This window comes from Zingiber officinale, chromosome 4B, assembly GCF_018446385.1.
Source record: "Zingiber officinale cultivar Zhangliang chromosome 4B, Zo_v1.1, whole genome shotgun sequence".
NCBI lineage: Eukaryota > Viridiplantae > Streptophyta > Magnoliopsida > Zingiberales > Zingiberaceae > Zingiber > Zingiber officinale.
Window position 1 is genome coordinate 23,056,291 of NC_055993.1, and position 24,831 is coordinate 23,081,121.

The 24,831-nt window shown below is 37.5% G+C and overlaps 1 protein-coding gene across 2 annotated transcripts in view; it reads left to right on the forward strand.

Annotated features, from left to right (window-relative positions):
- Positions 1 to 12,351: 12,351 nt before the first annotated feature.
- Positions 12,352 to 24,831, forward strand: part of LOC121974857 (ATP-dependent Clp protease ATP-binding subunit CLPT1, chloroplastic-like) — a 28,082-nt gene continuing 15,602 nt past the window's right edge. Inside the window, exons 1-3 of one of the 2 annotated variants that reach the window (XM_042526117.1) lie at positions 12,352 to 12,626; positions 12,705 to 12,740; positions 12,843 to 12,952. In XM_042526117.1, coding sequence (XP_042382051.1) covers positions 12,355 to 12,626; positions 12,705 to 12,740; positions 12,843 to 12,952 — 418 coding nt within the window. In that variant the 5' untranslated portion in view covers positions 12,352 to 12,354. The remainder of the gene's footprint in view (positions 12,627 to 12,704; positions 12,741 to 12,842; positions 12,953 to 24,831) is intronic. The other variant, XM_042526116.1, reaches the window with a different exon arrangement.

The following is a 24,831-nucleotide window of genomic DNA, read 5'->3' on the forward strand; positions in this document are numbered from 1 at the left end:
CTAAGATGTGGGACTAAAGAGAACTATATTTTTTTATATAAAACAACCAGAGAAAATTAATGATGAGAAAAATTCATAATAATATACCGCAGCTGAGTCTCGAACTCTAGATCACTGATTGTTTCGTTTGTGGAATTACTAATAAATTTTGAAATTATTTTCAGTGTGAATAGAAAAAAAGATATTAACGTAAATTCATTTCACCAAAATTAATTAGTAAAGGAGAAGATTTTTAATAAAATAGTAAGATTTTAAAATACTAAGGACTTATCATGCTTTTAAAAATATAAATTTACAAGAGTAATTGTTTGATGGACATAACATTGTTTCTTATTATTAGATGAAAAGAATGATCAACTTTTTGTTTTATTTTTATCATTTTTTTTAAACTAGCCAACTTCATTTAGATCGCAAACTTATTATTCTCGAACCCTCACGGGATGCCTTCGAGATTGGATTGAGTTAGTTAGTATGAGATAGAATTATTATCATAGGGCAAGGGGTTTAATCTCGGTAAAATTGAGAAAAAAAGTCCTCCCTACATTGGTCAACTACAGCTTCTCGATTTATCTCTTCACAAATGATTGTAGGACCGACCTTATAGAACCGCTAGATGTCTTTTACTATCATTGAGCCCTCACGAGATGGTAAATCAAACTCACGCAAATAGAGTATGAGCTTGGCTGTTTGATCTTCTCCTCCCGCCCTGCTTAGATCTCAACAATGCTAAATTGCTCGTACACAAGTCCAAGGGATGTTTGTTGACAAAGTGCATATAAAGTATTAAAAAAAATGATAATTTCAATTAATCTCATTGACAATATGTGAGATAATTGATTTGTCCCCATAAAAATTTTCTATCGATTATCAGGATAAATCGAAAAGTACACGCGGTGATCGGCCCAAAAACCCAACATCCTTTGATTGCACCTTCCATATAGAGGAAAATTTTTCATAAATACGTACATCATAACTGAAGATCGAACTATGGGTACCTGGATGACAATCTAAATATCCTACCACGACATTATAACCCCAAGGACATTTTATAAAGTATTAAATCAGTCTTCGTCAATATTAGAATTAATAGCACACAATAATTATCATTAAGTTTAAATACTAATTGCATAATATAATACATACATGGTGGTACGAAGGGTATTTAAGATATTAGATGTAAATTATATGTATAGTTTTAATAATCCAGTTATTTAATATTAATAGCTAGACTGTTAATCGATTATGAGTTTTATGAAGGATGAACCCTAAGAGTCGAAATCCATTTGGGCATGCTGTGATTTATTGACTTTTCTTCTTCTCTGAACTCTTCCTCATTAAGATAAGGATTTCAGTTGTTGTATATTCTTAAAAAAGACTCCGCTACACGTGTAGGAACTCCTCTGGCAACAAATAAGAAGCAATGACATTAATTCTTAATTCAAGTCAGTCTTTCGGTTTGCCATTGCATTCAATTTTCATTGTAAAGTTTTAATATATGCATTATAGTACTTTCAATTAGTACGTAGGATTAGCTTATAGTCATCTTCAAGGCATGAAGATTAGATTTCGACAATTTGGTATGTATACAATGATTCCTCTTTGGAGTTGCGAATGGATATATATCCATCTAATCTATGAATTATTAGTTAGAGCTCTAGAGTTAATCATTTGATGATTGTTGTATGGACTCATTGTATCATATTCTTGTATATAAATAAAGACATTTATTTTTATTATTAAACTTACTTGTATTGGTGCCAAATAATTAAGTATAAATGCGTCCTTGAGTAGAGCGTTCTTACCTATATCAATCGGTTAGTTGAACCGATAGTGAGATGATATAGGGAACACTACTCTTAATCATTCCTAGTCGAGTATTAACATTCAGGGACAATGTTAATGCGACGAGACTAGCATATAGGTCAACTTGATGATTTGATCTCACAAGTCATGGATATAGAGATATCAAGTTGACACATGAGTATACATTGGAGAATGTATACTGAATGACCCACCATGAGAAAGTATCATGGATCGTTATATGAGTGTCATATACTTTCTCATGTGGCTATTAGTATGACTACTAGTCCTTGGACCTGAAGTCACCATGGTTCCCCACATAAGGAGTTACGTACTTTGGCTTCGTCAAACGTCACTAGTAACTGGGTGGACTATAAAGGCGATTACTGGTATGTAACAAATTATGCGGAGGGATGTGAGTGATGTAGATGAGATCTATCCCTCCTATATGACATGAGAGACATCGATATTCTTGATAGAGCGAGACCACTAAATGAATGGTCATGCCCAAATGAGTCAATATAAGATATTGAGCTCATTTGATCGAGTGAGTCTACTTGGAGTTCAAGATTTAGATTGATTAAAGGATGACACGGTCTATGCCTCATATTGATCAATCTAGATGTTTAGGATAGAAGGACACTTGTCATATATTGTAAGGAGTCACAATTAGTAGTCACAAGGTGATGTTGGATCTCAACATTCATGTAACTTGGGTAGTAATGATGTGTTGCTAGATACCGCTCATTACTTATACTTCTAAATGGGTTTAGGAGTATTGCCAACGTTACAAGAACCTATAGGGTCACACACAAAGGGCAATTAGATGGAGATTAGGTTCATTTGATGAACCTAAAGGATTAGGTTCATGTGATGAACTAAATTGGATTAAGAGTAATCCAAGTTAGGCTAATTGAGTTGGACTCAATTTGGTTCATGTGCTAAGTGAGTCTAATTTGGACTTAGACTCATTTAATTAATTTAATTAAATGAATAGAGATTCATTAAATTAAAATTGACTTGAACCAATGGTTAGATTAGATCAACCAAGAGAGAGAAGTGGTCAAGTTTGACTTTACTTGAGAGGAAGATGAAGGGTCAAGTTTGACTTGACCATTTGCCACCTCATTGGTGAGTTGACATTAAGTGGGCCAATGGTGATGCTTCATATCATCAATGTTACTTCATGGTGTGCCACCTCATGAGGGAGATCAAGAGTTTTTGACTCTTGAAATTCCATGGAGTATATAAACCTTTTCTTGAAAGTGGTCGGCCACTTATGATTAGTGTGGGAGTTTTATTTGTGTTGTGAAACCTCCATCTTCTTCCTCAAGCTCTTCTTTTCTCTCCCTCTCCTCCCTTGGTTGAACCCTAGAAAGGTGCTAGCACACCTTTTGTTTGGTCTCTCCATCTCTTGCTTGTGTGGATACTCATAGAGAAGTATCTACCTTGATACTTTCGAGATCCGGCGAACCTAGGATGAGCGGGATTACGCGAAGGGCTTCGCTTCAAAGGTATACCCTCTGATCTTGTAGATCTAGTGTAGATCTAGGCTTTAGTAAACTCGTACATGAAATTTTTGTTTATAAACTTCGCATGGATCCGGTGGCATGGGAGATTCAGGGTTTCCGCAACGCAAAAAGGCGGTTTTTGCGGCCCGAAAATCCCAACAGTGGTATCAGAGCCACGTGCGAAGTCTTGTACGAGTTTAATTTGTATTTTTATGAAAAATAGCAGATCTGTAAGTTTCTGTGAATTTTTTAATTTTATAGTTTTTATGGGTAATTTTCTAGTAGAAGCAAAGCACAAGTGTTTAGACACTTGTAGGCTTCGACTACCGAGAAGATTTTTCCGAAACGGCAAGGTTTCGCCCCAAAACGTTTTGGGACAGCGGGCTAAGGCGCTGTAGGATCGCTAAGGAACACTCACGATGGTTATATCGCGGGTAGGGGTACTGCCCCTAACCCCGCAAGGGGATTCATTCCGCGATTGCGCCCGAAAATCGCTAATCGGGACCGCCGGGAATTCTTTACTCATAAAAATTGTAAAATAGTATTAAAATTACAGGAAATTATGGAAATTACATAATTTAGAATTATGTATAATTTGTGATGGTCATGGCCCAAAAAGACCCAATTTGATTAGAATATTTGTGTTGTAATTCATAATACGGCCTGCGTGCCGTCATGTGATTTTGCTTGTTGTATTTGATTCGCGACCTGCGTGTCGTGTCTTCCTTCATTTATATTTTTGTTATAAATAGTTTAGACTCGAATGTAACTCGAGTTTCACCCTTTTGTAATGTACAAAATGAGCCGGTGGATGGTCCACTCGAGACGGAGCTACGAGGATGGCGCGAGCAACACAAGGTGGTCAAAGGGAGGAGCTTGAAGAAGCTGTTGACCCTAGGTTGACCATCCGATCTTCTCATTGGCTTGAGAAGATCGTAGTAGGGTCATGACTAATCACAAATAGTATAATTAATTGCTTGTGTGTGTGTGTGTATTTGATGCATGCTAGTAAAGTAGTTAATTAGCGTCTCGACGATTAGATTAGATCTAAATTGTGTAAATGATGCATAACGATTAGATTATATCTAAATCACTTATATGATACACCACGATTAGATTAGATCTAAATCACGTATATGATACAAAATTAACGATTAGATTAGATCTAAATCGCGTATATGATACACATCGTTGATTAGATTAGATCTAAATCGCGCCAACTCTAATGCCTACCATGCCGTGATACCTATCACTACCTTGATCATATGTTGTTGTTGAATCTGCCAAAGCAGAGCAACGCATACTATCTTGGTAGGGTACAGAGGGACAATTTTGGTCCCGCCTATCAATGCATGGGTGAGTACAACTCAATTAGATTGAGTAACTAGTTAACTCAATTGAATCGAGTTTAACTATAGGCATTTCCCAATTATTGGTAGATAGGACAAAATCACGTTTATATTAACTCTTGGGCGTATTAGCCAAAGCTAACTCGAGTTTTAATATAAATACGGATCTTGATCCTATAAACAAGAGTTGCATAGAGATGTAATTGGTAAATTAGTTATCTACCGATCATACTAAGTCTTGGGCGATTTAGCCAAAGCTAACTCAAGGCATAGTATGATGTGGATCTTGTCCCACATGAATTATAGAATTCAGTGGGAGCATCATTTAGTTAAAGGCCTAATTAAATGATTAATAGAATATGATATTTATTTATTTTTCTGCATTTTTCTGTTGTAGATAACCATGACGTCAAACACTAACACCTTCTCTCTGCGTTCTGTCCTTGACAAGGACAAGCTCAACGGAGCAAATTTCCTGGACTGGTACAGGAATCTGAGAATAGTTCTCACCCAAGAATATAAACTGTACGTTCTAAAGCAGCCCATTCCGGAGGCTCCTCCTGCCAATGCCACGCAAGCAGACAAAGATGCTTACAAGAAGCATCAAGATGACGCATTAGATGTATCATGTCTAATGCTCGTGACTATGAACTCTGAGCTTCAGAAGCAACATGAGTTAATGGGTGCTTATGATATGGTTGAACATCTTCGTCAACTATATAAGGGACAAGCACGACACGAGAGATTTGAGATTTCAAGGGCACTATTTCAGTGCAAGATGTCAGATGGGGCTCCCGTAGGTCCATATGTATTCAAGATGATTGGGTACATAGAGAATCTACAGAGGTTGGGATTCCCACTTGGCCAAGAGCTGGCCACTGACCTGATCTTGCAGTCTTTGCCAGAGAGCTACAGTCAATTTGTCATGAACTACAACATGAACGAAATTGACAAGCCACTGCCTGAACTGCTTAGTATGTTACGAACTGCTGAGCTTAACCTTAAGAAGGTTAAGCCCAACTCTATTCTGATGGTTCAGAAACACAAGGGCAAGGGCAAGCCTAAAGGCAAGGGAAAGTCCCAAGCCAAGGGCAAAGGCAAGGCACTGAAGCCTAAAGGAGGGGTCGCCAAGGATGCTACCTGCTTCCACTGCAGTTAGACCGGGCACTGGAAGAGGAACTGCAAAGTCTACCTGGAAGATCTTAAGAAGAAGAGAAGTGAGACTTCCACTTCAAGTATATATGTTATAGAAGTCAATCTATCTATTTCTTTATCATGGGTATTATATACCGGATGTGCTTCTCACATTTGTACTAATATGCAGGCGCTGAGAAATAGTAGGGCATTGACGAAGGGCGAGGTGGATCTACGAGTAGGCAATGGAGCACGGGTTGCTGCTGTTGCTGTAGGGACTTATTTTCTATCTCTGCCCTCTGGGCTTGTGCTAGAGTTAGATGATTGTTGTTATGTGCCTGCTTTAACTAAGAACATAATTTCAGTTTCTTGTTTGGACAAGAAATGTTTTTTATTTATTATAAAGAACAAATGTTGTTCAGTTTATTTAAATGAAATGTTCTATTGTAGTGCACCTCTGATGAACGAACTCTATATTCTAGACCTTGAGAGCCCTATCTATAACATAAGTATCAAGAGGTTCAAGTCAAATGACATGAACCCAACCTATCTCTGGCACTGTCGCTTAGGTCATATAAATGACAAACGCTTATCCCAGCTCCATAAAGATGGTTTGCTGGACTCATTTGATTTTGAATCATATGAGACATGCGAGTCATGCCTACTAGGCAAGATGACCAAGACTCCCTTTAGTGGACATAGTGAGAGAGCGACTGACTTGTTAGGTCTTATACATAGTGATGTATGTGGTCCTTTTAATGTCGCTGCTAGAGGTGGTTATAGGTACTTCATTACATTTACTGATGACTTCAGTAGATATGGTTATGTGTACTTGATGACACATAAATCTGAATCCTTTGAAAAGTTCAAAGAATTCAAGAATGAAGTACAAAACCAGCTTGGCAAGAGTATTAAGATACTTCGATCGGATAGAGGTGGGGAATACCTTAGCCATGAGTTTCGTGACTATCTAGCCGAGTGTGAGATTCTATCACAACTCACTCCTCCTGGAACACCACAGTGGAATGATGTATCTGAAAGGAGGAATCGTACCCTATTAGATATGGTACGGTCTATAATGAGTCACACAGATCTTCCTACATTCCTTTGGGGCTATGCTCTAGACACGACAGCCTTTATACTCAACCGAGTTCCATCCAAGGCTGTGATAAAGACACCATATAGGATATGGACTGGGAGAGATGCTCAGGTGTCTTTTATGAGGATTTGGGGTTGTGAGGCTTACGTTAGACGTCAAGTCTCGGATAAATTGGGACCCAAATCCGACAAGTGCTATTTCATTGGATATCCCAAGGAAATGAAGGGATATTACTTCTACGTTCCCAATCAACACAATGTGGTTGTGGCTAAGACTGGGGTTTTTTTAGAAAGGGATTTTGTTTCTAGAAATACTAGTGGGAGTACGTTCGATCTTGAAGAAGTTCAAGATGCGAACAATAGCACTGAAGCCTCGATGGAAGTTGAAATGGAGCCACAAAGTGTTGTGGATGATGTTCCACAAGGAGTTGAGGAACAACAACTAGTTCAAGTAGACATACTTCTTCGCAGGTCTGATAGGGTACGTCGTTAGCCTGAGAGATACTCATTTCTCTTGTCTGACTATGATGACGTTATGCTCATAGAGGATGAGCCCACCTCCTATCAGGAAGCTGTGATGAGACCAGATTCCGAGAAATGGCTAGAGGCCATGAGATCCGAGATGGAATCCATGTACACTAACCAAGTATGGACTTTGGTTGATCCACCTGAGGGCGTAAAACTCATAGGGTGTAAGTGGGTCTTTAAGAGAAAGACTGACATGGATGGGCTTATCTATAAGGGTCGCTTGGTAGCCAAATGTTTCAAGCAGATTCATGGTATTGACTATGATGAAACATTTTCTCCAGTAGCGATGTTTAAGTCCATTCGGATCATGCTTGCTATTGCAGCATACCATGACTATGAGATATGACAGATGGATGTCAAAACCTTGTTTTTGAATGGAAACCTACTCGAGGATGTGTACATGACACAACCTGAGGGTTTTGTAGATCCACAGCATACTGGCAGAGTATGCAAGCTGTATAGGTCCATTTATGGACTAAAGCAAGCTTCTCGGAGCTGGAATCTTCGATTCAATGATGCAATCAAACAGTTTGGTTTCATCAAGAATGAAGATGAACCTTGTGTCTACAAGAAGGTTGTAGGGGACATAGTTGTCTTCCTCATATTGTATGTAGATGATATACTACTCATTGGGAAAGACATCCTTTTGCTACAGTCTGTCAAGACTTGGCTAGGGACTTGTTTCTCAATGAAGGACTTAGGTGAAGCATCCCGCATTCTAGGCATACAAATCTATAGAGATAGATCTAAGAGGTTGCTTGGCCTAAGTCAGAGTACATATATTGACAAGGTACTCCTACGGTTTGCCATGCAGAACTCCAAGAAGGGATTTCTGCCGATGCCACATGGCGTGAGTCTTTCGAAGACTCAAGGTCCCTCTTCTAGAGAGGAGAGAGACCGCATGGATTAGATCCCTTATGCCTCAGCCATAGGATCTATCATGTACGTCATGCTATGTACTCGTCCTGATGTCTTGTATGCTTTGAGCATGACGAGCAGATACCAGTCAGACCCAGGTGAAAGTCACTGGATAGTGGTCAAGAATATTCTTAAGTACTTAAGAAGGACTAAAGAATATTTCTTGATATATGGAGGCGATGATGAGCTAGCTGTAAAGGGTTACAGTGATGCCAGCTTCCAGACTGACCAGAATGATTATCGATCGCAGTCAGGGTTCGTGTTTTGCATAAATGGTGGTGCTGTGAGCTGGAAGAGTTCGAAGCAGGACACAGTTGTTGATTCTACAACAGAGGCCGAGTATATTGCTACATCAGAAGCAGCAAAGGAGGCAGTTTGGATCCGCAAGTTCATCACTGAACTTGGGGTGATTCCTAGCATCGCTGACCCTATTGAGCTCTATTGTGACAACAATGGAGCAATTGCACAGGCTAAGGAACCTCGCTCACACCAGCGGACCAAACACATACTACGGCGCTTCCTATCTCATTCGAGAGATCATCGATAGAGGAGATGTGAAGATTTGCAGAGTACCCACAGAGGCTAACATCACAGATCCTTTGACCAAGGCTTTGGCACAGAGAAAGCATGATGATCACACTAGGTCATTAGGCCTTAGAGCCTACATTGATTGACACTAGTGCTAGTGGGAGATTGTTAGTTAGAGCCCTAGAGCCAATCATTTGATGATTGTTGTATGGACTCATTGTATCATATTCTTGTATATAAATAAAGGCATTTGTTTTGGTTATTATACTTACTTGTATTGGTGCCAAATAATTAAGTATAATAGCGTCCTTGAGTAGAGCGTTCTTACCTATATCAATCGGTTAGTTGAACCGATAGTGAGATGATATAGGGAACACTACTTTTAATCATTCCTAGTCGAGTATTAACATTCAGGGACAATGTTAATGCGACGAGACTAGCATGTAGGTCAACTCGATGACTTGATCTCACAAGTCATGGATATAAAGATATCAAGTTGACACATGAGTATACATTGGAGAATGTATACTGAATGACCCACCATGAGAAAGTATCATGGATCGTTATATGAGTGTCATATACTTTCTCATGTGGCTATTAGTATGACTACTAGTCCTTGGACCTGAAGTCACCATGGTTCCCCACATAAGGAGTTACGTACTTTGGCTTCGTCAAACGTCACCCGTAACTGGGTGGACTATAAAGGCAATTACTGGGTATGTAACAAATTATGCGGAGGGATGTGAGTGATGTAGATGAGATCTATCCCTCCTATATGACGTGAGAGACATCGATATTCTTGATAGAGTGAGACCACTAAGTGAATGGTCATGCCCAAATGAGTCAATATAAGATATTGAGCTCATTTGATTGAGTGAGTCTACTTGGAGTTCAAGATTTAGATTGATTAAAGGATGACACGGTCTATGCCTCATATTGATCAATCTAGATGTTTAGGATAGAAGGACACTTGTCATATATTGTGAGGAGTCACAATTAGTAGTCACAAGGTGATATTGGATCTCAACATTCTTGTAACTTGGGTAGTAATGATGTGTTGCTAGATACCGCTCATTACTTATGCTTCTAAATGAGTTTAGGAGCATTGCCAACGTTACAAGAACCTATAGGGTCACACACAAAGGACAATTAGATGGAGATTAGGTTTATTTGATGAACCTAAAGGATTAGGTTCATGTGATGAACCAAATTGGATTAAGAGTAATCCAAGTTAGGCTAATTGAGTTGGACTCAATTTGGTTCATGTGCTAAGTGAGTCTAATTTGGACTTAGACTCATTTAATTAATTTAATTAAATGAATAGAGATTCATTAAATTAAAATTGACTTGAACCAATGGTTAAATTAGATCAACCAAGAGAGAGAAGTGGTCAAGTTTGACTTTACTTGAGAGGAAGATGAAGGGTCAAGTTTGACTTGACCATTTGCCACCTCATTGGTGAGTTGACATTAAGTGGGCCAATGGTGATGCTTCACATCATCAATGTTACTTCATGGTGTGCCACCTCATGAGGGAGATCAAGAGTTTTTGACTCTTGAAATTCCATGGAGTGTATAAAACTTTTCTTGAAAGTGGTCGACCACTTGTGATTAGTGTGGGAGTTTCATTTGTGTTGTGAAACCTCCATCTTCTTCCTCAAGCTCTTCTTTTCTCTCCCTCTCCTCCCTTGGCCGAACTCTAGAAAGGTGCTAGCACACCTTTTGTTTGGTCTCTCCATCTCTTGCTTGTGTGGATACACATAGAGAAGTATCTACCTGGATACTTTCGAGATCCGGCGAACCTAGGACGAGCGGGATTACGCGAAGGGCTTCGCTTTAAAGATATACCCTCTGATCTTGTAGATCTAGTGTAGATCTAGGCTTTAGTAAACTCGTACATGAAATTTTTGTTTATAAACTTCGCATGGATCCGGTGGCATGGAAGATTCAGGGTTTCCGCAATGCAAAAAGACGATTTTTGCGGCCCAAAAATCTCAACATGAATGAATAGCCTAGTATTTAACCTAGATTTTAAATTTTTCGTATGGAGAATGTCCTTATTTTGATAACACTTATTAAAGTTGTAATGCAATACTTCTCCCTTAAAGATAATTGCATATTTGACAATTAATTTTTCTTTGACATGGCTGAGATGGTAACACCATGGGATAAATTGTTGCATTGAGTAAATGTCAAATCCCTGTAAAAACTATGGATATGAGAGATCATCTATAATTTTCTTAATTACCTCTCTACAAATAGCCATGAGAATAATCATACATTTATCAAAATCTATTTGAGCATGTTGTGATTTGTTGATTTTTTTTTTTTTAACTCTTCCTCATTAAGAGGACGATTTTGGTTGTTGTACATATTTGAAAAAGACTTCGCTACATTTGTAGGAACTCCTCTGGCAATAAATAAGAGCAATTCGGCCCTTCAATTTGTCATTGCATTCAATGTCCATTTTATCAGATAGACAATGATAATTAGATCCTCTACCTGCCTCGTAAAATTTTAATATATGCATTATAATGTTTTGAATTGGTATTAGAACTTAGGATTAACTTATAGTTATCTTCAAGGCATGGATTATATTTTGACAATTTGATACGTATACAACGATTACTCTTTGGAGCTGTGAATGGATATATATCCATCAAATCTATGAATGAATATCATCGGATTTAATCTAGATTTTGAATTTTTCACATTATCTTGTGAACAATATCCTTTTTTTTATAACACTTGTTAGAGTTGTAATGCAATACTTTTCCTTCAAAGATAATTACATATTTGACAATTAAATTTTCTTCTACATGGCTGAGATGGTAACATCATGGAATAGATTTGCTGAATTCAGTAAGGATTGAATCTGTATAAAAGTCATATATATATAAGAGATTATCTATAATTTCCTAATTTATCTCTCTATAAATAATCGTGAGGATGACTGTGTAGAACGTCCAAGGTCAACTTATGATCTTTTTGTATGCTATGATATCATTTATTAGAATTTTATGAAAATAGTTTAATGGAGATGCATAACAATTAACCTTCAAAGAAACGAATAACAATCATATAAATTGATATGGTGACATGTCAATACTTTAACAACTAATAGCAATTTAATAAGCTAACCCATTTGTATCCTTTTTTGTTGAATAATTTAATAAAACTAAAATAATATGATAGATTTATTATGATTTGTTAACTGTGGTAAAAAAATGAATATGTTTCAATTTATCTCAGGACTAACGAAGATAAATCATAATAATCTTTAAAATAAATATTAACATTTAAGAAATACATTTACTTCAGCTATACTAATTCAAATCCTAAACATTATAATGATAATAATAATAATATTTCATGTGTTAGTCGCTGATCATAAGAAAATCATAACAAGGGGACTAGTTCACGAACGTTGGAATCGGATCCTAATTCCATACGACTGCTCCAAATAGGGGAAGATGGAAATTAACCCAAATGAATCATATCCTCTTCGCTCCGTCGCTACTCCCGTGTTGGCGCACCTCTCCCACTGTTGGCAGCGAGATGGCTGCTATATTCCCCTCTTTTGTCCCAAATCGAATTTCCACCTGCCCATCTCTCTCTTCGCCGGCTACCCCCCGCGTCGCCCTCCTGCGAAACTCTCTCCTCGCCACTCCCATCTCCCTCGCGCCGTCGCGGTTCTTCTCGAGGTCAAACTTCCGATCTTCTGCCGCCGCCGCCACCGTTGTATTTATGCTCCCCACAGCGTAACCCCCTGACCACTCCATTTCTCTTCTCCTTATTTTTGCCTTTGGATTCACTTGATTTTTTGGCCTTCGGATCAGGAAACCGGAGCTAGCGTCCACTGGGAAGAAGCCAAGGTAGGATATGGAGGGTCTTGGTTTGTGTATCTATTGGAAATAGTTTTTGGTTCGATAAGAGTTGAATTTGAGTTGTAATCGAGGTGGTAATGTGCGGCGCAGATGGTCGCTCAGGTCTATAAAGTCCTTCGCCATGGCAGAACTGGAGGCACGGAAGCTCAAATATCCCAGCACAGGAACGGAAGCCCTCCTCATGGGTATCTTGGTGGAGGGTTAGTTTGATATATGACATCCTTGATTCTTGATTTACTTGGATGCATTTTTAGTGTTCTTTCGAATCCGCAGTAGATAGACTAGATTGCATGGGGGCCTTATGGATTCTTTGCCTTAATTATAAGGCAGTTAGTAAACATATTATCAATAGGGGCAGACTTCGTCAATTCAGGGATGCCTTTGTTAATGTTCGTGGTTCAAAAGGTGATTTGCTTCCGTTGGCCTCAGTGATTGAACGGAAAGAATTGTTTGGATCAGCAAACACTTCAGCACTCGAACTGGGGGAGTTGATCCCCACTATCTGTTCCAACTACCTCTTGACTACAAGACCAATGTTTGGGTTGGGGGGGGGGTCCTACTAGGGTCACCTGAATGCTCAGGTCAGTCTTAGTTTGAGTAAGTAGCTAAGAAAGTTTAGGCACAGGTGTTAGAGGCATTGTTGACATTACCCTAAGCCATCAGTTTACATGGTTGTTTATAGGATATTGTAGCATGGTCTTGATGCTCCCTCTATGGGCGATCAACATGGTTAGTCCATGGAATAGTGTATGAGAAGAAACACCACTCTATCTTTATTTGACCAAGATAGTTAATGTAATGGGACAAATCACATTAAGCAAGGAGACAATCAACAATCACATTTGATGCATCAGAAGTTGTAGATCCCCTTAGTTGTGGATATTGTTGGCTGGAGGGTTTCCCACCTACAAAGGTTCTCTGTTGGCAGGAGGAAAGTGAGGGTGTTATAGGTTCAATTGAAAGTGAGAGCGTCTGATTTTTAGGTTTATCTACCCTTTGTTAGGGATTTTCCTCACTATCTGTACTGATTGGACCCTATCATTACTCTCCTCTAAAGTATCATTTAGAGTTGGATTTATTCGAAAAATCCAAAGTTGTCATTGGTTAGTTGCATGGCGATTTCTATTCGCTATAGGGATACTAGCTCCGTTTGTTATCAACTTTCTACAAATCTAGTTGCAATTATTGCACACATCCATATTAAAAATCTTCAATCATCTTTCTAAACTATGCCATGTAGTATCTCTTGAGAGATGTAGGGTTAGCAACGTGAGCTATTAGTTGCAGAAGGTGAATGGTTAGTTCAGTCCTATAAATAGTGGGAGATCACACTGCACCAATTTTGAATGTGCTCAGATTCGACTATTGAATGATAAAATTCTTGAACACCCTTTTTTAGACTTTGCTCCTTAGGTATGGAACATAGTGATTCTGAAGTAATAAAAGTGACTACTCTCCTAAGGTTGGTTGAAGTTCCTTTAGAGGTGGTGCGTCTTGCATGTATCAATCGATAGGCTAGCCTATATCTTGATCAACAGATGATCACTGTTTGGGTGGAAACTTTAAGAGAGTAGACAGCAAGAACTAACTAGAGTTCTTCATCCTTTGTCTTAAATTTTTCCATTGAGGAAACCTTTTATGTAGATGATTCAATTTGGATGAGAGGCATCGAGGAGGTAACCCTATTTAATCTATGGCCTGGTTATAGAGGTGTTAGTTTCATTTTTAGGAACTAATATTTTATAAATGATTTCTTTGCCCTTTCTGCCCCTCTTCCTCACGCTCATCTCAATTCTTCTTGTGATTTTGTTCTTTATATATAAATACATGATTAAAGTCGACTTTAAACTTCATGGCCACTTGTTCTTCAATAATGTCCTATATACATGCTCCAACATGCTTCATCTCAAGTTACTCCTAACAATTAGAGGGTCTTGGTCAATTTTGTGGTAATTTGCAATGATGTGAATGTGAATACATTGGTCAATGCTTTTCTCTATCTTTTCTTTGTTTGAAGGATTGCATGTGCACCAAGCTTTTACTTTTCTCAAGGTTTTAAGTTTTAGCGCTTGAGCTCTATGAAGGCTTTTGAAAAGGTTACTTGCTCTGTCTATCAACTTGGAGGAGAGTGGAGTTCTCGGTTAAATGTCATGTATTGCAACTCTTGGAGCTATTCCCTCCTTCAAATCTCCTTAAGAGGCGCTCTCAAGTTGAAGAAGGACCTATTGGGATTTAAGCACTCAATCTATGTCAACAAGGATAGTTGGCTAGAGCATATCTTAGCGCTGCCCTTCTAGGTTGCTAGGGCAGAGATTAGTTGAATGCCCTCTCTGGCTTTGTATTTCTTGCTTTTGATGACTTTGCCTGCTTCTTGTCAAGAAATGAACTTCACTAGGATGAGGGGTTCCTTGTCAAGTGGTCGATGATCATCTCCTTCTTTAGTATCTCATGCACCTTTCAATGAGTAAGCTTCCGAATCTTAAGAGGGTCCATTAGTTATGCTAACTTTGATTGTGGATGTGGAGGAAGTGGGTTGCCTTTTGATATACTGGCCATGACTCTAGGATTCTCTTGGAGTAGTAATATTGAAGCTCCACCAACGCTTCCTTTAGATGTGGATCACGTTCCTTCTAGTTTACATTATCACCACTAATGAGAAGTAACAATGAACTCTTGTCTACCATCAATCAAGGGAAAATCATCACGTCATTGGTTCTTACATCCATGTACATCATTCAAGTTATGAGGGAGGGCAATGTTCCAATTTGCCCAAGGTGGGACTTCCTATGGGTGGATCTAATTTGGTTGGACTTTATGTTGGTGTAGGGATGAACCTAGATTTTGTGTTGGCAAAGTTTCATAGTTAAATTTCATTATGATCTTATGAGGTTGACTAAGTGTGCAGGTAGCTCAACCAGAAATTCCTAGTAGGTCAAGTTGACTGGATACTAGGCAAGGCAAAGTCTTAGTGGATACTAGGTAAAGGGAAAACTCTAGTTGCGGCTAGGTAAGTGAAAGTCCTAGTTAAAGCTAGACAAGGAAATCTTGGTCGGACTCGGTAGGAAGACTTGGCAGATCGAGTACACCAGGCGGAAAGTCTAGATGGGTCTAGAGGACCAGACGTCTAATAGTTCGATGGGTCCGGAGGACCAGAGATCGAGAGGAAGTCTTGGGGATTAGAGGATCGGATACCGAGTGGAAAGTCTAAACAGGCCTGGAAGACTGGATGTTTGGCAAATCAGGTAAACTCTCATGAGAGAAGTAGGAGAGGATGCGCTCCCTTGAAGGGAACAATAGGCGTCAGTTTGACCTAGAGTTTCACAGGAAACCCAAAAGTTAGGACCAGTATGAGACTGCCAAATTATTTTATGTTTGCTTTCATATTATGCTTGTGTACTAACTCTGTGATGCAGCTAGACAAAGCAAGTGACCTGGAAAAGTTTCCGGATACCGGAAGGTTCAAGGTGCCTGGATATGTTCAAGGTGCCCGGAAGTCCAAGCGCTAGGACTTGGATAGACCCAAACCCATCATGCAGCTGAGTTAGCAGGGCTGGTTGGCTAGCACACGTCAACTTCTAGGCGCCCATGACGGATCCAGACGCCACGACTCTAGCATGTTGGCTCAATGGAAATATCGGGAGAGAAAAGAGGCCAAGGGAGATAAAGGAGGAGATGAATGAGACAGAACTGAGGGAGAGGATAAAGACCAAGGGAAAAAAAAAGGATAGGGGAGGAGAGGAGTATCTTGCGGTAGGTGAACATCAGTGATCGGCGAAGGTCACGGTGGGGTTGGTGTGGAGTTGAATGGAGAATAAGGAAGAAAAAAAAAGAAAGTAAGAAAGTACCATTATCAAATATTTATCAATTGAATCTAACTATTACCAAAATAAATCTAAATCAAACCCAATTAATTATAATCGCCATGTCAACTAGATAAACTCCACCAAATTTTAAACTGATTTTTTACTTGACCTCCAAAATTTAAAATAGTAGTTCAATTTTGTAGTAAGTCGTCTAAAAATTTTTAAAAAATAATTTAAAATGCAAAATATTTTTAAAAAAATTTAAATAGGATAATATTTAGTATCTAGCATTATCATTTTTTTTGTGTTCTAACTTTTATGATGTTGAAAGGTTGTGTGAGCGAGCGATTGAAAACTAGGGTTTTATGACACTTTGATTAAATTAAAAAATATTCATTTTATTTCACTATTTTAATTAATTTCATTGGAGATGCTTGGTAAGTATCGATTAAATTAATTTTTTTAAGAAAACTCTATCTAGTTCAAGAAATATATTTTTTTTCTTAATTTAAATTTGATTTCAACAAAAGAAAAATTTTGAATCTAAAAGTTTCAAATTTGTTTGAGTCAAATTCAAGTAGAATTTTATATTTCTAAAATTAAATGAATTTAATTATAATATTAAATGAATTTAATTATAAAATTAAATGAATTTAATTATAAAATTTAAAATACAATTTAAATCTAAAAAAATAATATTTTGAAATTTAAAAATCTTGTATCTCTTAAGTTTTCGTACATTTTAATAATTATAATTACATGAAACAAATAAAACCAAATTAAAATCAAACACTTAGGTTTTTAAATTATTTACTTCATCTAAGAGTTTTATTAAAAATTACATGAAACAAAATTGAATTTAATGACAATTTTTTTATTAAATGCTAATAAATAAATTTCAAACATATTTACATAAAACAATAAAAATATACATTCATTTAAATAAAATTACATATCTTAGTCTTTAAACTAAAACTACTCTAATGTTTTAGGATTTGAAAAGAAATTATGACCCAATTATAGAATACCAAGGTCTCTTTTTCTCATTGATCATTCCAACAACATTTTGCCTAAAATAAATAAATTATATGTAAATTATTATGAAACAAAAGCATATAATTTACAAATGACTAAAGTTAAAAATCAAAATATAATTGATTGTAAGCAAATTTAATTGGAAGAGTGAGGTGATTAAATTAATTAACAAATATAAGGACTTGAATATATTAGCAATCTATTTAATTATCAAGTAACCATTTAATTATAATAAAAAGTTAACTGGTATTTTTAGTAATACAATTAATAAGTAACAAAATTGTACTGACAAGACATGTACTGGCACAATACATTATTGAAATTGTATGGTTTTGGCGAGAGATTGAAACTCCAACATAACTCAAAATTTTAAAGTTTGTTTAATTGTTGCTGTATGCATGGTTCCTATGGTAGCTGTGGTGACTGACTACCATTCCTTGTCCTTAATTGAGATGACTAGGCCATCCTCTTAGGGAGCTAGGACAATTTTGTTATTTCATAGAGTCATTTATGCAACTCTCTTGGAACATAGTGAATGCATTGGTGATAGAAGTTGAAATGGACACCCTTGTGACATGGTAACTCAAGTTATAAAAAGCATATATAGCAAAGGGAAAAATAGGACATAGAAGGAGGGCTTAATAGTGCAGAATATGATTGAAGGAAATAGTTGAAAAATAACAGCTAGCAATAATATTGGTAGGTAGTAAGTTTTATGAACAAGTGGTACGTAATAGTGAAGTGGTGTCCTGAGAATGATAGTGGTGGTAATTGTATCCTCTTAGTGTATGTAGGGGATTAACTCAGATGCATGAGATATGCAAGCTATATATTTGGTAATTAGAATTCCAATAGTGTGTTGTTTTCATTTCTAATTTTCTATTTGCCTCCTTATTTATAAAGATAGATTTCTCTCTTCTCTAAATAAGCACAATGCGGTCTCTGTTATAGGTCGACAGAGAAAGTAGTCAAATTTCTCTTTTTAGAAGGGTGAAACTTGCTCTTTTATACTTATAAGAACCAAGTTCTAGATGTGGACCAGGTGTTGGATTATGGGGGAAACATGCTGGATCATGGGGGAAATAAGCCCAAAACATGGCTTGTATATTCTAGGAGGGACACAACACAAAGGGTTGGAATAGAATTAATATATAGTAGGCAATTTATATTTTAGAGTCAGTTATATCTTTATAGCAGTTATGTTAACATGTTTTAGAGTATATGTGTGGCTATAAGTTTGTGGGAAGTTAGAGGGGAGGGAATCTGAGAATTATTATCATAAGAAGAAGAAAGCATTGACTGGTAGAGAGAGTTTTTTTACTAGATTGTGTGTTAACCCTAATATAATTTTGTGTGTTTCTATTCTGAGTTTTGGAACCCTAACATTGGTTCGACCTGCCGGATATAAGAGAGGTTATATGCTTATAAAGAATGTCAAAGATGTCAAATAGGATTAATGTTTTGGAAGAAAGGATGGCCACACAAGAAGGAAATATAGAAGAAATGAGAGGTATTATGCAACGACTGATGTCTTAAATATAACATGGTTCTCTTTTACAAGGGATCAACAAACAATTAGGGACAATGGTTGAAGCAACACCATTGAAAGGGGCATCCACTTCTGCTGATCAGTCCTCTCAATTTGAGTCAAATTAACTTGTGGCTAACTCCAAGAAGTGTAGTTTTGGCACCACGACGGTGGAATATTTGGGTCATATTATTTTCGGACATGGTTGACTGACTTGACTCTTCTAAAATTCAATGTGTTTTGGATTGGCCGGTTCCAAAGAATGCCAAAGGATTAAGAGGTTTTTTATATCATTTTCGGACATGGTTGACTCTTCTAAAATTCAATGTGTTTTGGATTGGCCGGTTCCAAAGAATGTCAAAGGATTAAGGGGTTTTCTATATCATTTCCGGACATGGTTGATCCTTCTAAAATTTAGGTGGTGTTTGGTTCTCTCCTAGGAATCGGAATGGGAATGAGTATCATAGTATTGTGGAATGGGAATGAGTATGAGCTTGGGTATCATTCTTAAAAATAATGTTTGGTTAGTTGAATATTTTCAATCGAAATGAACCTAAATTTTCTTTTTTACCCTTAGAGGAAAATAAAAGGAAAAATTAGATGGAAGAGAAAGTTTAATGTGAGAGAAACATATGATGAGAGAGAATGATGAGAGAGAAAGTGTGATGGGAAAAAATGAAGAGAGAGAAAGTGTGATGGGAAAAAATGAAGAGAGAGAAAGTGTGATGAGAGAAAAATGAGGAGAGAGTGTGATGGAAGATAATGAAGAGAGAGAAAGTGTGATAAGAGAAAATAAGGAGAGAGAGAGATGGAGGAGAGAGAAAATATAATGAAAAATAAAGTGAGAATGAAGAGAGAAAATAATGAGATAGTGTATGATGAGAGAGAATACAGAGAGAAAATGGTAGAAAATCTGTGATGAGAGAGAATGAGGAGAGAGAGTGTGATGGAAGATAATGAAGAGAGAGAAAGTGTGATGAGAGGAAATATGGAGAGAGAGTATGGTAAGAGAGATTGAGGAGAGAGAAAGTATGCTGAGAAAGAAAATATGATGAAAAAATGAGGAGAGAATGAAGAGAGAGAAAATAATGAGAGTGTGTGTGATGAGAGAGAATATAGAAAGAAAATGGTAGAGAATATGTGATGAGAGAGAATGAAGAGAGAGAAAGTATGTTGAGAGAGAAAATGTGATGATAGAATGAAGAGAGAGAAAGTATGATGAGAGAGAACAAGGAGAGAGAGTGAAATGAAAGAAAAATTGAACAAATATACTAAGGGTATTTTAGTCCAAACTTTTAATTCTTATTCCCATTCCATCAAAACCCAAGGGAGGGGATGAGTTTCATCTATATCCAAATTTTTGGGTTTCATTCCAAAATCTTGATTTCATTCCCATCAATCAAACACAAGGTTTGAGAATGAATCTATTCCCTCATTCCCAAACCTCTAAACCAAACACCACCTCAATGTGTTTTGGATTGGCCGGTTCCAAAGAATGTCAAAGGAGTAAGAGATTTTCTAGGTTTGACAGGTTATTATAGGAAATTTGTAGAAAATTATGGTAAAGTAGCTAAGCCTTTAAGAGAGTTGACTAAGAAGGATAATTTTCATTGGGAATCTACTTCTTTGGAGTCTTTCTTGGAATTTAAAAGACTCTTGACCAGTCCTCTAGATCTTGCCCTTCTTTATTTTTCAATGCCTTTTGAGGTTGAGTGTGACATCTCTAGAAGGGGAATTGACCTTGTATTAATGTAGAATAGAAGGCCAATAGCTTATTTTAGTAAAGCTTTATCAGAAGGAAATTTGTCAAAATCTGCATATGAAAAGGAATTGATGACTTTGGTTTTGTCCGTGCAACATTGGCGTCCCTACTTTCTTGAGAGATCTTTTATAGTGTATATTAATCAAAAGAGCCTTAAGCATGCAGTGGATCACAACTATAGATCAACAATGTTGGATGGCTAAGTTATTGGGTTACTCATTTGAAGTCATTTGCAAAATAAAGTTGTTGATTGATTATCCAGAATACATGAAGAAGGTGAATATCATGCTTTGGTGTCTTACCCTACATGGGAGGAAGGTGAAAATCTTATTGAAGAAGCTAAACATGACCATCCATTGTAGAAAATTATGGCTGATTTGACCAACAATCCGAATTCTCATCCAAGTTTTGAGCTGCTACGAGGAGTTCTATACTACAACAACATACTTGCTATTTCTGCTTCATCTCCTTCAATACAATTATTCCTAAAGGAATTTCATTCTTCCCCTTTAGGAGGACATTCCAGTTTCTTGAAAACTTATAGAAGATTGGCAGGTAATCTTTATTGGATTGATATGAAGTGTTGTATACAAGAGTTTGTGCAGTCTGGTGATGTGTGCCAAAGACACAAATATGCTGCAACTGCTCTTGGGGGACTACTCTAACCTTTGCCGATACTAGATCTTATATGGGATGACATCTCTATGGATTTTATCATCGGACTTGATCAAAAGGGCATGGAATTGTTTTTGTTGTAGTATCGATTATCTAAATATGCATATTTTATTTTATTGAAACATCCTTATACAACCAAGACAATAGCTGAGTTGTTTGTTAGAGAAATTATATGGCTCCATGGAGTTCCTAAATCCATTATTAGTGATCGAGATCCATCTTCATCAGTCACTTTTGGAAAGAAATCTTTCGGCTGCAGGGCACTATACTTAAGATTAGCTTTCTACCATCTTGAAACAGATAGACAAACTAAAGTCTTGAATAGATGTTTGGAGGGATATTTACGTTGTTTTGCCTCTAAACCACCTAAAAATTGGGCTCATTGGATACCGTGGGCAGAATTTTGGTATAATATATCTTTTCATATATCTATTGGTAAAATTCCTTTTGAAGTAGTTTATGGTCAAAAACCTCCTACTTTAACTTGTTTCTTACCAAATGAAACTAAAGTTGAGGCAGTGGCAAGGGAGTTATTTGACAGGGATGAAGCTCTCCTTCAACTTAAATATAATGTTACTCGTGCGCAAAGAATATATGAAGGGATATGCTGATAAAAAGTGGAAACCCTTGCAATTACAGTAGGAGAATGGGTGTTTCTTTAGTTCAAGCTCCATAGGTAGCACATGGTTTCTAGGAATTGGTAGAAAGATATTATGGACCTTTCTAGGTTGTTACAACTATGGAGAGGTTGCATATAAAAGCTTAAACTTCCACCTCATTCTTGGGTCCATCCCATCTTTCATGTATCATTACTTAAGAAACCAATGGATTGGAGGTAGCACTTGAAGATTATGTGGAACCAGAATATGTGATTGCTAGTAGAGACATTGTTTATAATAGCGAAATGATTCGTCAATTGGAAGTGCATGATGATTGACGCAACGTGGGAGGATGATTTCACTCTTAGATCTCAATTTTCTTATTTTAGCCTTGAGGACAAGGCTAGAGTTGCAACAGGTGGTAATGATAAGAACCAAGTTCCAAATGTGGATCAGGTGCTCGATTATGAGGGAAACATACTGGATCAGGGGAATGAAGCCCAAAACATGGCTTGTATATTTCAGGAGGGAAAAAACACTAAGGGCCTGAATATAATTATTATATAGTTGACAGTTTCTGTTTTAGAGTTAGTCATATCTTTATGGTAGTTATGTTAACATGTTTTAGAGTATGTGTATGGTTATAAGTTTGTGGGAAGATTATTATCAGAAGAAGAAGTGAGCATTGGCTTTGGCCGGTGGAGAGTGTTTCCTTACCAAATTGTTTGTGTTAACCCTAATATAATTCTGTATGTTTCTCTATTCTGAGTTTTTGAACCCTAACATATACTGCCACCAACAGTTGGGTGCTCTAGCAGATGGGCTAATTTTTTCTTTAGTCTTGCTCTACCCATGCACCTTTCAATATAGTTAAAATCTTGATCACATTTTAACATGTCCATACTATCTCAACTTATATTATCTAATTTTATAGTATATTGCAACTACCCCTGATGTGGCCGAAAACTAGCCCCTCGCTGTATGCTAAAATGGATTCTTTGGTCGAGGATGGAGGTTAGCTTGTAGACCTAAAAACATGCGTCAGAAGGCATTGGAGTTATTCAACGAGGCTCCACCGATGCGTAAGTCACCATAGAGCCAAGAAAGTAATAAAATGGTAATAGAAAATAAAGTAGTAAAGAAACTAGGGTTAGATATTAGAGGTTCCATCTTTATATCATCATTGACTTTAATATTTATAGAATATTCTTTTCATAAAACTCTAACGCTAGGTTTGTTAGGCCCTAGGGATTGTGGGCTATGAGTCGCGTGGGGCCATGCCTAATTATGGCCTAGCTGGGTTGTATGAGGAACTCGGGAGCCCGATCTTAGAGCAGGTCCATATAGGCATATCCTATTAACTTGGAGTCGGGTTGATATCATTGGTATCATTAGTCCCCTCGTTAAATTGAGTTGAGGTATACAAGACTTGATTAGGGTGTTTAGGTCACTAAGATGTTGAAGTGGGTCTGAGTAGCAAGGCTGAGTTGACAATGGCCGAACTATAAAGGAGCTAGAGGAGAGCTTTTTCTGATGCTCGAGCCGAAAGGGCAAGAGGCCAAGTTGGACTAGTCAATTGCTAAAAAGCTTTCCTGTTGGCAGAGTTGGGCCCAAAAAGAGTAGAGCTGGAGTAGGCTGAGTTGGGAGCCAATGCTAAATTGTAAGTGTACTGCGGAAGCCTTAGTGCCCAACTAGGTTTTAGAATGTGAGTTCAAACAAATATGTGAGGAACTTGTTTGGACAAAGACAATGATTATGTTTAAAATTAATTTAATACAACGAAATTTGATGCGAAGAAGTCGACCCTAGAGCCAAATAAGGCTAAGGTGGAATAGCTTTATTTGAGGTCGGAGGTTTGGGAGAGATGACTAAGTTGACTCTTTAACGTTTAGGTGGCATTCATGCTAAGGGGAATATTTCAATCTGAGAGTGTTGGTTTGGGAGAGATATTCAAATTGATCCGTTTAGGTGAACCACTGGTGCTAAGAGGGGAAAAGAGCTCGATTCCGAGACCTACCTAAGTTTGGGAGAGAAGGCCGATTTGACCCCTTAGCGTTAAGGTATCCCACTTACGCTAAGGGGGAATAACTTGATCCGGGACTGAAGTTTGGGAGAGATAGCATTTAGGTGACCTACTGATGCTAAAGGGGAATATTTTAATTCGAGACTAGGGGTTTGAGAGAAATTATTGGTCGAACCCTTGGGGTTTAGCTGATCCACTGCCACTAAGGGGTGATATCTCGATCCGAAATGAGAGTCTGGGAGAGATAGCAGAGTTAACCCCTTTGGTGTTTAGGTGACCCACTGATGCTAAGGGGGGAATATCTCGATCTGCTAGGGGGGGGGGGGGATATCTCGATCTGAGACTAGGGATTTGCTTTACTACATGCATGTTAATGGAAGCTCAGTATTCGGAAGAGGAAAGCCTTCTCTTTGACAATCCGCCTTTGATGGTCAACCTATCCAACTCGGCTTTTGTTCCCTTCCGATTCTACTATTAAGGAAAGATTTTTGGTAATCGACTTCTCCAACTTGACCTCTTGTCCTCTTTGCGTCATTATCAGGGAAAGCTCTCCTCTAGCTCCTCTCCAGTTGGGTTATTTTCAGCTTAGTCCAATTTAAGGTTCAAAATCTTGAGTCGTGTCAAAGTTTTGATATTTTAATTTGAATGATATTA